Source organism: Dermacentor andersoni, chromosome 1 (assembly GCF_023375885.2).
Source record: "Dermacentor andersoni chromosome 1, qqDerAnde1_hic_scaffold, whole genome shotgun sequence".
In the NCBI taxonomy this organism is placed as follows: domain Eukaryota; kingdom Metazoa; phylum Arthropoda; class Arachnida; order Ixodida; family Ixodidae; genus Dermacentor; species Dermacentor andersoni.
In genome coordinates, this window is record NC_092814.1 from 165,391,935 (window position 1) to 165,407,016 (window position 15,082).

A 15,082-nucleotide genomic window follows, 5' to 3' on the forward strand; every position below is an offset into this window, starting at 1 on the left:
TATAGACTTATTTTATTGTTGTGGTGGCTTGAAAAAAACTGAAAGAAATAAAGAACCTAGCAGAAAAGGAGAAGAAAGCAAGCAGTTGGTGCATCCATTCTGTTTTATTGAGAAATATGAATTAAACAATGTTCAAACAAGGCCCAGAAACATATTTCCGCAAGAAAATTCAGTCATATTTGTTATATTTCACTGCTACAATGCAGTGAAGTTGCCCTGAAAAGTGGGGCCAATATGTTCCACTGTCCATCAAAGAGTTGAAGTATGCATGACAGGAGACATGCAGAGCAGAAGACATGCAGAGCAGAAGACATGCAGAGCAGAAGACATGCGGTAGCAGAAGGAATGTGGCAAGCCACCAGTGGAGTGGTTCATGACAATTCTTGCAACCATTATAGTGCTGTCGCGAGTGAACGTCACTGTCTCAAAAAGATAAGCATTGGTGTCCCGAGGGGGCATGCGGCTGACCACCACAGGTGTTCCGGCAATAATATCCATCTTTGTAGAGAAGAGCTACAAATAAACACTTGAAAGTTATTGTAAACGTAAGGAAAAATAGCGAATGTTCGACATTGACCTGTTTTACCAATAAAAAAAAAATGGGTGACAGGTGCATTACCAACCACTTTCAGCAAGAAATCCATCTAGCTACTCAGCTAGTCTGCTTGTGATGCTGTTTTTCTAAGACCTTGCTACAACATCCACATAAACATCTACAGCTAATGTTTAAATACAATTCATATATCAGTCCTTCACATTATGAAGGAAAGCAAGGGGATGAGGATTAGGCTTTGGAGGTACACTTTTATTCGAGACAATATGGTACCTACACTCATTTTGTTCTCCTCCAGCACAGCAGACATTTCACAAGAAATCCAGCATCAAATAATCAAAGAAAAAAATGCAGCAGAACCCATCTCAGAATGACTGTCAACGGTAAGGCGTTTAGCATTGGATCAATATAGCGAAACAACGTATTGCCACCGTCGAAATGAGTTATCTATGAGGCTTGTACTGAAGTGGGACTCCTCTTTTGCGCTTCCCTAAGAATACTCAACATCATCTAGCGCCGCCGCCATGAAGCCTTCGCATGGCCTCCAAAATACATGGCGCACTGGTGCACGCGAACACTTATGTTGAATTCCAATGGCGGAGTCGGAGCAGCCGACAGACTCCGCGAGCGAGCACTCGACTCTGGCATAGAGCAACGCCTCCAAATCCGCGAGTGGAACACAACCTGTGCCGCCGGAGCAAAGCGGAAGCGGAACTTCTATCGCAGAGTTTACAGGATACCTTGCTTGTTGTCATTTCCTTCCGCTGTTTGCTCCCAGCACCGCCGCACCGGTCACTTGTCTCTTCAGCGCCGTTCATCTGTTGCTTTTTTAAAAGTGGGGAATGGATATCTCGCCAAGCGTGCAGCAGCTTTTGCTTCCTCGCGAGTCGTGACCGGTGGCGCCTCCCAGCAGACAAACGTGGTAAAGGAAATACGTCACGCAGAGTTCCAGTCCACTCCGCCGATTTTGGTGAAGCATCTTTTTCTGCTCCACGGAGTGACTCCCACTCTGAATCCACTGCAACTCTCTCATTGGAACACCTTACTCCCGCCCTCACTCTGTCATTGGAACAAACTTGCTCCGAAACGAGCAGAAAAACTTGCTCAGACTCCGCCATTGGAATTCAACATTAGAAACATGTCATGTGGCAACTGGACTCCTCTATCACGTTTCTTTCTAGACACAAGGTGCCACCTAGCGGTGCTGCCAAGAAGTCTATGTGTGGCCTGTGAGACAAAAAGCATGGTGCACCAGTGCCTTCGAACAGAATTATTCCCTTGCTTGCCACATACCCAGTGGCACATACTCAATGTACCCAAGTTGGCAAGAGGTTCATTGAAGAGCGGCACATACCCAGTTTATTCATAGCACAGCTTGCTACAGTGTTGGCATGAAAGACGTTCATATGTGGCATAGTCTGCTAAAGCGTCAGGTTGCTGTGTTTGAGGAACCCTTGTGATGTGGGTTCAATTCCAGTGAGCCATGGGGAAACCTAAGGGATCTTTTTCATCATTGTAGAGCAGCACATTCCCAGTGGCACATACCTAGTTGCCCAAGTTGGAGTCAAACACATTCATTGAGGAGCGGCGCACACCTACTGGCACATACCCAGTGACCCAATCTAGTATAGAATGAGCAGCAGCTACTTGTGTTGCTGGCATTTGAACATATCCTAACATTGCCCTAAACACACTAAACGTAAAACTTGCAGTGGTGGTATTCTTTATGTTATTGAAAGTTTTCACTAGTAAGCTTCAGCTTTGCCCTACTAATTTTGTACAAGATTTTTTTTCATTACTTATTGCAAATTGTGTTGTATAAACAACGAGGCATGTCACTGTTTGTCAAAATAATTTGCAGAATTTTTTTTCAGTATTAAACTACTAGTCATCCCTGTGCATTTACTAGAGTTGGTGTTATTTTTCTGATTGTTTTGTCCTTTAAGCTATCATATTAGTCACCATGAAGTTCCTTGAAAAAGCTGCCTGCAGTGCCTGTCACTAAACTAATTTTTACGTTCGTGCAATAAAAAGCACAATAATTCATTCAGAACTTCTACATTGTTTTCGAGTTTGCAAAATAAATGTTTAAAATTTCATCATGCACTTACAAAGCATCACATTAAATATATTAAGACAAACATAAATAACCACACTGCTTTGTACACTGAGCATCATCACCTAATGTTTTTCATCTAAGTCATATGTATATACTTATGTACTCAATTTGAAATATATTGACCTGAGCATTTCAAGTTAAAGACAGAGGAAGCATGTGTATGCTGTGGCCACATAGTAATAAATGTCTATGCTTAAAACCACGTAAAGCAACAAGTTCCGTCTCTCACATGCAAGTGAGGCCAAGATTTATAATGTTCCCAATAAAAACTTGTACACAGAGACAAGTTGTTGAGAGGCTGTGTGCACTACAACTATTCAATGATAACAGCTGCAAAACGTCCCATATGTCCTGTGTTCTAGAATCAAGACACAGTTAAAGAAAAAGCTTTAGCTCGGGTGCTCCCATCCAAGTACATGTAAAAGGAGAATTCGTTTTTCTCGGCAACCACTGCACCAAATTTGACGAGGTTTGTTGGATTTAAAAGAAAAGCTTAAAATCTAGTGACTGTTGGCTTCAAATTTATTTATGTCGTCAATTTTTTACTAAAAATTGGGAAAAATAAAAAAATTTTCAGAAGACGAAACTATCATGTTTACAACTCTGTAACTCAGCTATGAAAAATGATATCACAATTCTGTCAATTGCATCTAATAATCCATCTAAAGCGGACAAAATTGGTATCTTACACATGAATCTCAAGAAATTTAGTAATATGAAAATACAGCTTTTGCAGAACCCTTGTACACAATGTAACAAATTCACGTAAGATATAAAATGACCTATTGAATTTGTCCGCTTTCAATGATTTAATAAGTGCCATTTACAGAACCATGCTATCTGTTCTTGATGCTGTTACGTTTCGCCTACAACGCGCGGTAATGCCGGCGCGGATGCAACGAACGCCGGGGCTTCGTTCAAAGCGGCGGACATTTTGGGCCGTTCGACGCCGCCGCAACGCCTCCCCGCCAAGCGTGTCCAGGCGTGTTTCAGTGCCACGTGTCTTCGTGCGTGCGTGTGTGTGTGTGTGCCCAGGCTTGTCAAAGCGCGGCAGCCGGGGAGCGGAGCTCCCCAAGTGAGGTGCCAGGAGGTCTGTCCGTCGGCGGGTTGGCGATGCGTCACTACACTCGGCTCAACATGTCTCTCGGCTCGACCGTGCGCGCCGTCGCGTGGGCTCATGCTCCGCCGTCGCGTGGGCTCATCCCGTGACCTTCCTTCTGGCCCGCGACGCCGAGAGTATAAGAGCAGCTGCCCCCGGACGCCAGGAGAGAGGCTCCGATTTCTTCTGTTGAGTTACGTGCTCTCCCGTCTCTCCACTTCGGTCGACCTGACCGGCCGCTCTTTTGCTATGTTAGAATAAACAAGTTGTTCTGTTACCAGTCTACTCTTGCTTTGCCGGGACCTTCGGATGCTTCCAGTGCCCCAGGCCGCCAGGCCAACGCTACCCTTGGGGCTTGCGACCCATTCGCAATAACGGGCGTCAGCACCGAGACCCCAACAACTGGTTGCCAGCGGTGAGATCGCGACAACGGAGGCCAGCAGCGAAGAGATGCGGTTGACTGTATGCTGAGCAGCACAACGACCATCCGGGAGCAGTGCAACGAGCCCTGTGTGATGACTGGTTGCCTGCAGCGGAACGACTGCGCTGAATTCTTGGCTGCGAGGTTTGGTGAGTGCGGGACTTTCTTCTTCTGAGTTTTGCCAGGCTTTTGTTAGTGTCAGAAACAGAGCTGGTAATTGTGGTTGTCGTTGCTGCCGGGTTAGTTTGCGGCAAGACAATAGTAGACAGTAGAGAAAGCAGCATTCAGAGCAGCCATGGATTTGAAGTCGTTGCGCAAACCGAAATTGCTGGAGCTTGCAAGAGAGTTGGGTCTGGATGTCTCAGACAAACTCAGAAAACCAGAACTGCTAAGGGCTATTCTTGAGTTAGAAGCTGAGGATGACGAGCTGTCGGAATGCCTTGAGACCATTGAGGAGAGGGAGCGTGAACTTAAAGAACAGAAAGAGAAAGATGAGCGTGAACGAAAAGAACAGAAAGAAAAAGAAGAGCGCGAACACGCTTTGGAAATGAAGCGTCTCGAGGTAGAGATGGAACGCGCTCGTAATGGAAGTCAGGCACACGGTGCAGGAGAACGAGTATTGTTCAAAATGACTGACCTGATGCGGCCGTTTAAGCTTGGAGAGGACATTGGTTTGTTCCTGGTTAACTTTGAGCGAACGTGCGAGAAGCAGGGGTTCTCTCGGGAAACGTGGCCACAGCGCTTGCTCACTTTGTTACCCGGCGAGGCGGCCGACGTAGTCGCTCGCTTGAATAGAGAGGAGGCAGAGGATTTCGACAAAGTGAAATCGAGTCTGCTAAAAAAGTACAGGCTGTCAGCGGAGGCGTTCCGTCGGAAGTTTCGGGAAAATGAGAAAGGTAAAAGTGAGTCATATACAGAGTTTGCCTACAGGCTTATGTCAAACATGCAGGAGTGGCTCAAAGAAGAGAAAGCGTTTGGTGACCACGAGAAAGTTCTGCAGTGTTTCGGGCTTGAACAGTTTTATAGTCGGTTACCTGAGACCGTGCGGTACTGGATCTTGGATAGGCCAGACGTTAGTACGGTGGCTAGAGCCGCTGAGCTAGCCGAGGAGTTTGTGACGCGTCGGGCTCGCGGAGCTAAGGATGGTCAAAAGGGTGAATTTGGCTCCAAGTTTGAGAGGCCGAAGTTCACACCCATGAGAAAGCGGTTCGAGACGAGGCGAGCGCGCGTGTGTTATACGTGCCAGAAGCCGGGTCACTTTTCGGCGCAGTGTCCGACCGAACGTAAGGAGACGGCGGCAACCGAAGCCGAACGCAGAAAGCGGTTCGAGACGAGGCAAGCGCGCGTTTGTTATACGTGCCAGAAGCCGGGTCACTTTTCGGCGCAGTGTCCAGAAACAAAACCAAAAGTCGTGTTTTTGTCATTATGCAGCACTGACGAGAACATCAAGCTTCTCGAGCCTTACATGCGAGACCTCCTCGTGAATGGGAAAGAGTGCCGAGTGCTTCGCGATACCGCAGCTACGATGGATGTCGTTCACCCCTCTTACGTAGAACCCGATATGTTCACGGGCGAGTGCGCATGGATCAAGCAAGCAGTGGAAGCTCATAGCGTGTGTCTGCCGGTAGCAAAAGTGCTTATTGAAGGACCTTTCGGAGCACTTGAGACGGAGGCCGCAGTGTCATCTATGCTGCCCCCCCAGTACCCGTACCTATTTTCGAACAGGTCCGATCACCTCCTGCGCGAGAAGGGGCTTTTGTTTGGTGAGGCTAGCGTTCAGGCCTTAACCAGATCGAAGGTTCGGGAGCTCGCTGCAAAGGCGGTAGTTGCGGGGCCGACGCTGTTGAACGATGAAAAGGGGTCAGAGGCGCAGCAAGCTGGTATTCAGAGCACGCCCGAACTGAATAAAATTGAGCCTGTAGCGTTAAAGGCACCAGATACTGGAGAGGAAATTCCCGGTGCGGGAAAGTTAGAAGAGCTTCCGGTCGAGCTTCCGGGACTAGGCTCAGTGACGAACAGGAAAGACACCGATCAAGTCATTAGTGACTTAATAAGTAAAGCATCGCTGTCGCCTGAGCAGAAAACCGAACTACACCAGCTCTTACAAGAGTTTCAAGGTCTGTTCTCTGAGAGGCCTGGTAGGACTTCTGTCCTTACTCATGACATAGAACTTACCTCCCCAGAGCCAGTACGATCCAAGGCGTACCGGGTGTCACCCCGCCAGAGCGATATTATGGAGGCTGAGGTAAAGAAAATGCTACAGCTCGGTGTTATTGAAGCAGGTGAGAGTGATTATACCTCCCCTTTGATTTTAGTTGAGGTACCGGGCAAGGAACCTCGTCCTTGCGTCGACTACCGCAGGCTTAATTCCATCACTAAGGATCAAATTTATCCGATCCCTAACATCGAGGAGCGCCTTGAGAGAGTGAGTAGCGCTCAGTTTATTTCCACCCTAGATCTTGTCAGGGGTTATTGGCAGGTTCCACTTACAGAAGAGGCTAGTAGGTATGCGGCGTTCATTTCACCAATGGGGACATTCCGTCCTAAAGTTTTGAGTTTTGGTTTGAAGAACGCTTAATACTGCTTTTCAAGCCTCATGGATAAAGTGTTGCGGGGACAGCAAGAATTCGCTTTACCGTATCTAGACGACGTAGCGATATTCTCCGCATCCTGGCCTGAGCATATGGCGCACTTGCGGGCAGTGCTAACCCGCCTGCGCGATGCGGGCTTGACAGTCAAGGCTCCCAAGTGCCAGTTAGCACAGGCCGAGGTTGTCTACCTCGGACACGTGATTGGTCGGGGTCGTCGCCGCCCCTCTGAAATAAAGGTGGCCGCTGTGCGAGACTTCCCGCAACCGCGCACGAAGACCGATATTCGGTCGTTCTTAGGTGTCGCCGGCTACTATCAGAGGTACATCCCCAGGTACTCTGATATCGCGGCTCCCCTAACGGATGCTCTAAGAAAGACAGAGCCGCAAACAGTCGTCTGGGACGAGACAAAGGAAAGAGCTTTTAGCGCCCTAAAGAGCGCCCTAACAAGCCAGCCTGTGCTACGATCGCCCGACTACACAAAAGGGTTCGTTGTTCAGTGTGATGCTAGTGAGCGAGGCATGGGCGTTGTACTGTGCCAACGGGAAAATGGAGAAGTAGAACACCCCGTCCTGTATGCTAGTCGTAAGCTGACGAGTCGTGAGCAGGCGTATAGCGCCACCGAGAAAGAGTGTGCGTGTATCGTGTGGGCCGTTCAGAAATTGTCATGTTACCTAGCTGGCTCGAGGTTTATCATTGAGACGGATCACTGCCCTCTCCAATGGCTGCAGACCATCTCTCCCAAAAATGGCCGCCTCCTGCGCTGGAGCCTCGCTTTGCAACAATATTCCTTTGAGGTGCGTTACAAAAAGGGGAGTCTCAACGGTAACGCCGATGGCTTAAGTCGAAGCCCCTAACGTGGGAATCAGCCTCAAAATTGCTTGTTACGGATGTTTTTCTTCCTGAGGCAGGATTTTTTTTAACTTATTGCTTTTGTGTAGTGTTTCAAAGTGATGATGTGCTTTCTAGTGCAATTTTCCGATTTGTGGACGCGCTCTGAGTGCTGCTAAACTACTGTAAGGAACTAGGCAGCAGTATAAAAGGGGAAAGAGCCTGGCAGGGCTTAGTGAGGGTTGTGCCGTGCTTGCTGACTGAGCGGTTGACTTTCGGCGTAGTTCTAACGCTTGCCGGAAACGAGAACAAAAATGTCAACTCTCCCGAAGTCACTTTGCAGTGTCCTGTGTGCACCTGAACGTGAGAACGAGGGCTTCTCTGTGCGCTGCGCTCAAGAAACGCCAAAGGACGCCCGACTTCGGTTATGAGCATCATCGAGCGACATCCCTCCGGACAGCGGATGCAGTCCCCTGACCATCGGGATCTCCCTCCCCCGGCGGGGCGGTCTGTTACGTTTCGCCTACAACGCGCGGTAATGCCGGCGCGGATGCAACGAACGCCGGGGCTTCGTTCAAAGCGGCGGACATTTTGGGCCGTTCGACGCCGCCGCAACGCCTCCCCGCCAAGCGTGTCCAGGCGTGTTTCAGTGCCACGTGTCTTCGTGCGTGCGTGTGTGTGTGTGTGCCCACGCTTGTCAAAGCGCGGCAGCCGGGGAGCGGAGCTCCCCAAGTGAGGTGCCAGGAGGTCTGTCCGTCGGCGGGTTGGCGATGCGTCACTACGCTCGGCTCAACATGTCTCTCGGCTCGACCGTGCGCGCCGTCGCGTGGGCTCATGCTCCGCCGTCGCGTGGGCTCATCCCGTGACCTTCCTTCTGGCCCGCGACGCCGAGAGTATAAGAGCAGCTGCCCCCGGACGCCAGGAGAGACGCTCCGATTTCTTCTGTTGAGTTACGTGCTCTCCCGTCTCTCCACTTCGGTCGACCTGACCGGCCGCTCTTTTGCTATGTTAGAATAAACAAGTTGTTCTGTTACCAGTCTACTCTTGCTTTGCCGGGACCTTCGGATGCTTCCAGTGCCCCAGGCCGCCAGGCCAACGCTACCCTTGGGGCTTGCGACCCATTCGCAGTAACGGGCGTCAGCACCGAGACCCCAACAATGCAGAGCTATTAATTTGTAAACTTCATGCTTCTATTTCTTTCATACTTTGAAATTTTTGAAGATCTTCTGAACAAAATTCAGGCCCCAAATCGAAATTACACTTCCAACAGTCACAAGAATTTAACTTTCTCTCTCAAATGTGACAAATTTCATTAAAATTGGTCCAGGGGTTATCTCAGAAAAACATTTTTGCGTTTTACATGTATTTGAATAGACTGCGTCAGAGCTGGGCCCGAGCTAAAGCTTCCTCTTAATGGCATAAAGCATGGGGGTCTGCTGACTGTTGCATCCCCTATGGGCAACAAAACTCTAAAGTGCCACTTTCCTTGACATCACAACAATAGAATAAAGAACTAGGTTTATTAAGGCATAGTAGGCAAAGTAAAATAAAACACATTTCCAATCAACACCTTTTTTCAGCCGATTTGGAACTTTTTAGATGTTAACAGGTAGTGGTTCACTAAAGCAAAACTCCATTTCGTCACTCACTGATGGTGCATCAGTTAATTAACCCCGCAGAAGAATACCTGCAAAGATCTGAAGTTTGAAATAAAATTTCAGAACTGGTATGTTCAAACAACCGTCGTGCCTGCAGTTGAACAGCATGGTATACGCCAAAGATCAAGTCTACTGTGTTGACTTGGTTCGTGAACTGTTCAGTTTTATTCCCCAAATTAAAACTGAACCAGAACAAATCAAAGCATGTTGGACCCAAACAGAACTGCCTTGTTTTATTTATTTATTTATTTATTTATTTTTGCCGGCTTGACCAGCTGGACAACATCACAAATACAGGCGATTTTCTTATGTGGTTTTCGTTTCCGTAAAAGACTGCCTTAAACTTGGTACATGTTAGCTGCAATATCTGTGCACCTATATTTGTGCAATACTAAAATTCAGATGTAAATGGCAGGTCTAGACTGCCCACAGATGCCTACCAGTTCTAATTCACTTGCATGTATCAATTGCATTTTTGTGTGTGCGTGATTTCGTGGCAATTTGATTGACTGATTGATTTTGATTGACAGGGCCCAAAAATTGTCAAAGACTGCAAAGCTTTCTCTATCTGATGCTGGGACAACTGCTGTGAATGGGTCGAGCATTAGACATACATTTACTAGACTGACATGCTTAATAGAGTGATAGTCATAGTAGCATCAATTCATAATCGCATAGATTCTAACTGAATTTTTCTTAGGCTGCATAAACCAACACTTTTGCCTCAGGGCTGGACATGAAAAATGTCTCCAGACCAACTGTGTCAACTAATTCCAAAGAGTAGAAATAATGGACTAGTAGCCCAATGAAAAGTTATAACTTTGTACTTAATAACACTTCACATTTTCTTTTTCTTTTTTTTAAATTTTGTGTGTGCATCAATGAACAATGACAGCACTCGTGTCGATGCTGAATCAGCACCTCTTTAGAGCTACTGTTATTCATACAACTAACTTCGTAAACCAAAATTCAATTTTATGAGCAAAGATCACACAATAATAAACTTTATTCCATGTTTCAGGCATATGGGGAAAATTAAAAGCTCATATTCTGGAAACTTATTTTGTGGCTATCTCAAATAACTAAATAAGACACCACAAGGCAAGAACATTGCTAGCTATACATGTCTCACATAATAAGTATCTATACAAGTTCGCCACAATAAAATGTGGAGCACTCACCAAAGTTAATTTGCCCCAGGGCAGCAGTGTCAATCTTCTGAAACATTGACATGGCTGCAGACTTTGGGAGTGCAAGAAGAATCCAGATAAGTTGTGCAAAGTCCTCCAAACGTATTCCACTGCTACCCTCACAAAATGCCTGTAGATGAAATGGCACAAGGACATCACCAACATAAACCTACCAATTAATTAATAATTACACTGAGCAATGTAGCTTAAGTTGTTGCAATTAGCACATGTTAAACTGCGAGGAATCCATCAAATAAGATGTGGACAAGGAAGAGCAACAGACAGCACCTTATCTGTTTTTCTCCCTTGTCTGTCTTTTTCTGGAATCCACTATAAGGGTCCCTAAACTTTATTTTTAGCCTCCAAAAGCACTTTTTACTTAAGTACCAAAATGAATGTTTCATCAAGCTGATAGACTTATAACATGCATAAAAAGCTTGCAACGAATGTGTCACTACAATAGGATTATAGTTATGACCCTCAAAAGCACACTTCATTCAGACATGGCAGCATACTCCTGCAATCTGACAACCATGAGCCTGGCAGCGTATCTGCAGAAAAGACTTATAATAATGTTACGGTGCAACCAAGAGTGGCGCCAGTCAGAAGACGATTTGACGTGTAGAGATGGAATTGCTCTCAACAGCTATCTTGTTTATGCATTGTTGTCTCTCTCTTGTAGATACTGTAAATACAACTTTATATGTGACTTTTGCAATGTAACAACATATACACCAAGAAGCAGCAGGACAGAGACCACCTAGGAATGCCAGAGGATTGGCTTCACTTCTCCCACAGAATAATTCAGGTGCCTGGCTTGAGCGAGACAGTCAAGATGTCAGGGGCAGAGGATTCATGCTGGCATTAATATACCAAGAGACAATTTGACATTAATGCATTCAAATAAATTTTATCTTAATGCTTAGCTTGCATTAGCTTAGCTAATGCTTAGCTTGTACGTGTATTAGGTTAGCGCTTTAACACACTGAAACACACCTTGCTGTGTGGACATGCAATAACATAATAATTATTAGGTTCAGCTGTACAGGACTCAAATGGATGTTGTTAACCAAGCTTGCGAAACTGCAATGTATATATTAATGTTCATGCCACCAGACTTAATACTTTGAACATTGATTGGGACAAAGCAACTTGCTGTGTATGAAAACTGTCACTTGAAAGTATAGTAAAAGAAAGGAAAGAAATAAATGATGTTATATGCATCTAAAGCTTCTAAACAAATAATTAGCAACTGATTACCAGCAGAACACTACTTTGACCCAATGCAAAATTATCATTATTGTAATAACTGAAACTTCAAAATTGTGGCTTAGTGAAGAGAGCATACTGATGTGTTGCTCAACAGCAAGTCAGCCTTTTATGCTAGTTTATTTGTTACAGTTGATTCTAGAATATTTTACTAGTCATCCAAAATAAACCTAGACATTTATTAAACTTCCTAAGACCTAATCTGCAAAAATTTTGTACCATGCATTAGTAGAAATGGTAGAAAAAGTAGAAATACACCTTCTAGTTGTCTTCTTGAGTGTACTCTGCATTTCAACATGATAGTACGCCTCAATTTAGTTTTATGCCATGAAAGCTAACAAGATTTTCACCTAAAGCATCATACCTCCCTGTAAAGCGATCAGGTTTCATTTCACGTGCAAGTATTAAAATACTCATGCATTGCTACAATAATGGAAAAGCCTAGTCAACAGTTATGACTGAAATTCTGCATAAAATACCACTAATTTCTAAAATTAGATTTTATATATGACAAGGCTAAAAAATTCACTGACGATATGAAAGATCCTCCGATCAGTAGTAAACGTCTGCATACCAGTCTTTATGAATGCAAATACATACAATATTAATAACTGCCAATGCCCATTACTATACAATGCACACATGTCCCGCGACTCATGGGACTGTCCCGCATTGAAGGCTATTGTCCTGCATCCCGCAAGAGAGACGAAAATGTTCAAAAATGTCCCGCATTTCATACTTTATTATTATTGTTCACAGCGCCTTGAGTTCAGCTGCATCTAGCCACCCTGTTTGAGAATTTGTTAGCTGCAAGTACTCCAAGCTTCCGAAAAAGTCAGCTAGCTATGCGGTTCACGGTGGCAACGAATGCTTCTGGTACCAGCTGCGCGCACCATTCCACTGTTCCCTCCAATGTGGGCCCCCGGTTGAACATGCATGCGCCATCGTGTCTTACCACCGATTGGCAGTGGCAACAAAGCAACCACAGTGCTTAGACTTGCAGCGCAGACTAATGTTCAGTGACCTTGCAAAAGTTGTTGCAGCATTTCAGCTGACATCGACCATGAAGATGGACGTGCTGTATGATGAATTGTGCTGTCTGCAGCCAGCAATCAGGCAGCTAGTCACAGCACAATAAAAAAAAAATGTTTAAGAAACAATTGGAGCAGCTTGCTCCACCTCTACACCTCAGTGTCTCGTCCCTAGCGCAGTTTAAGTTCACAAAAAAATGTCTTACCAACAAGCCTCCCAACATACCCTCCTCGAGTTCATTGCTCAAAAGCGCTGCTTTTCCAAATCTGACTGTAGTGCTGTCAGTTATGCTGAGCATTCCAATGACTAATGCTTTCGCGGATCAACTTTTTTCACTCGTGACGGGAACTTGGAGCAGTGAACAAAGGTGATGCAGCATGGACCTGATCAAGGCCGAAATACAATCGAATTTCGATAATTCGAACTCGAAGTCATGACGGGAACTTGGAGCAGTGAACAAAGGCGATGCAACATGGACCTGATCAAGGCCGAAATACAATTGAATTTCGATAATTCGAACTCAAAGTGTCCCAAAAACTTCTTTGAATTAAAAGAAGGGCTTGTTTTTGAAGTATTCGTGCACCATAGCACGATGCACGAACGGTGTGAGTCATAACATATTGCGGTGCGCAAGCACACAGCGAGTGAGGACCATGAAACTGACTGCAACGGCCAATGCTCGCTTCCCGCTAACGGCAGAAAATGAAACTTCAAGGAGTGGGCTAAGCTAACGCCGGGCCAGCGGGGCTGGCAGTGCAGGTGCATGTGTGAAGGCGCGGACACTGTCGAAGATGAGGGAGCCGAGAGGGAGGGTGAGGGGAGCATAGTTGGAGGAAGGGCAGGAAGGAAGCGGATTTGCTTTCTCGCCAGCTTGCTGGATGGCGCTCATTACCTCTGCCACCTAAAGTCCCTGAATAAAACTAAAAGGTGGTGACATTCCTCCTCGCCTGGCCTCTCTTTTTCCTGGCCTTCTTGCAGCTCGCCCTCGCAGTTTGGTCGTTCGCTCGGAAGCCGCCCACACAAGGTGAGACATTAAAAATTGTTGTTTGGTGCTTGTGCATGAATTTTTACCGTATTTAAGGCTTTATTATTGTGTACTGTGCTAGGAACGATGACAGAACGCTGTGAAATTGGCAGAAGCAGATGTTTTTTGTGCTTTTTTGGCGCGTAACTGCATGCTTGTTTTGTGGCTTCAGGTTGGCTGTCTGCTTCCAGTTAGAAGAAGGCTTTTGAGGCTAGATTGCAGGACAAATTCCTTTTAGTGTCAAGTACTAGCACAAAAATCTGAATTATTTGTCTTGCCAATAATGTATGCGTAATGTACACAATGTTTATATACATGCCAGAGCTTTGAGTGTCGTGTTGTCCACGGCCATGCATTGTACTCGCAGGCAAAAACACTGTCATGGCTTGCACAGATCAACTCACTTCACGAGTTAATTCTTTTGCATTGATCAGATTCTTTATTTGGCTTTCTAAAGACACTTGTCCAGCATGAAGGGGCTTTGATGAAGGTTTCGCCGGTGCATGCCAAAGGCGATGCGCTAGCGTGTGCGCAGCACTATGTAGCTGCCGATTCAACAAGTCGGATGTGTTTGCGCTGCTCGAAGTGCGTACGTGTGTACTTGCATGCACCCAATCAGCTGCCGTGTGTCCAGCTTGTGCAGCTTCATAATTTAAAAATCTTAGTACCATGATGACCGAATGCAAAGCGCATGACATATTCACTTGAATAATGCGAGCATCATCTAGAAACGTGCGTGACCAACTCGGAGCATCTCCGCAATTCTTGTTGTTTCGTCATGATGCTGGCATCTCTTTATGCAGTGAAATTGGTCCTATGCTTTTATGACAAACTGATGCCGTTGGCTCTCAAGTGCAAATATCACAGTGGAACCTGTACTTCGTTTGTGAACAAAGCGTATCTAAGGACGAAAGTTACACATAGAAATGATTTCCATCAATGGGCACTTTCTCCCTTTGTGCAGTTCCAAGTCAATATGAGCCAACAAGCTCGTGCACCATACATTTATCCTGCCGAGACGGCGAAGCAGAGAAAGCCTATTCGCAATAGGCAAAATCATTTGCACTGGTAGTGAACAGCATGTCCTCACAAAATATATTTGCAGCACCTAACAAAAGCATGGACTGACAAAGCTACGCACTCTCAGTACTACAACAATAACACGTGTTATGTTTCTAGCACGATATACGACAGAACACAGCCTACGCACTCCATAGCTTCTTACAACTGTTGACAATAGCGCAACCAGGAAAACAAATCTGAACGAGCACCGAGAATAACACCCGTGCACAAGCTCA

At 45.8% G+C, this 15,082-nt stretch overlaps 1 protein-coding gene across 4 annotated transcripts in view; it reads right to left on the bottom strand.

Annotated features, from left to right (window-relative positions):
• LPCAT (lysophosphatidylcholine acyltransferase) overlaps positions 1-15,082 on the bottom strand; it is a 165,305-nt gene that overhangs the window by 5,438 nt on the left and 144,785 nt on the right. For 3 of the 4 annotated variants that reach the window (XM_050195298.3, XM_050195297.3, XM_055062709.2), the window contains exon 13: positions 10,451-10,589. The exons of the other annotated variant lie outside the window; for it this stretch is intronic. In XM_050195298.3, the coding sequence (XP_050051255.1) occupies positions 10,451-10,589 (139 nt within the window). The remainder of the gene's footprint in view (positions 1-10,450; positions 10,590-15,082) is intronic. 4 annotated transcript variants of the gene reach the window in all.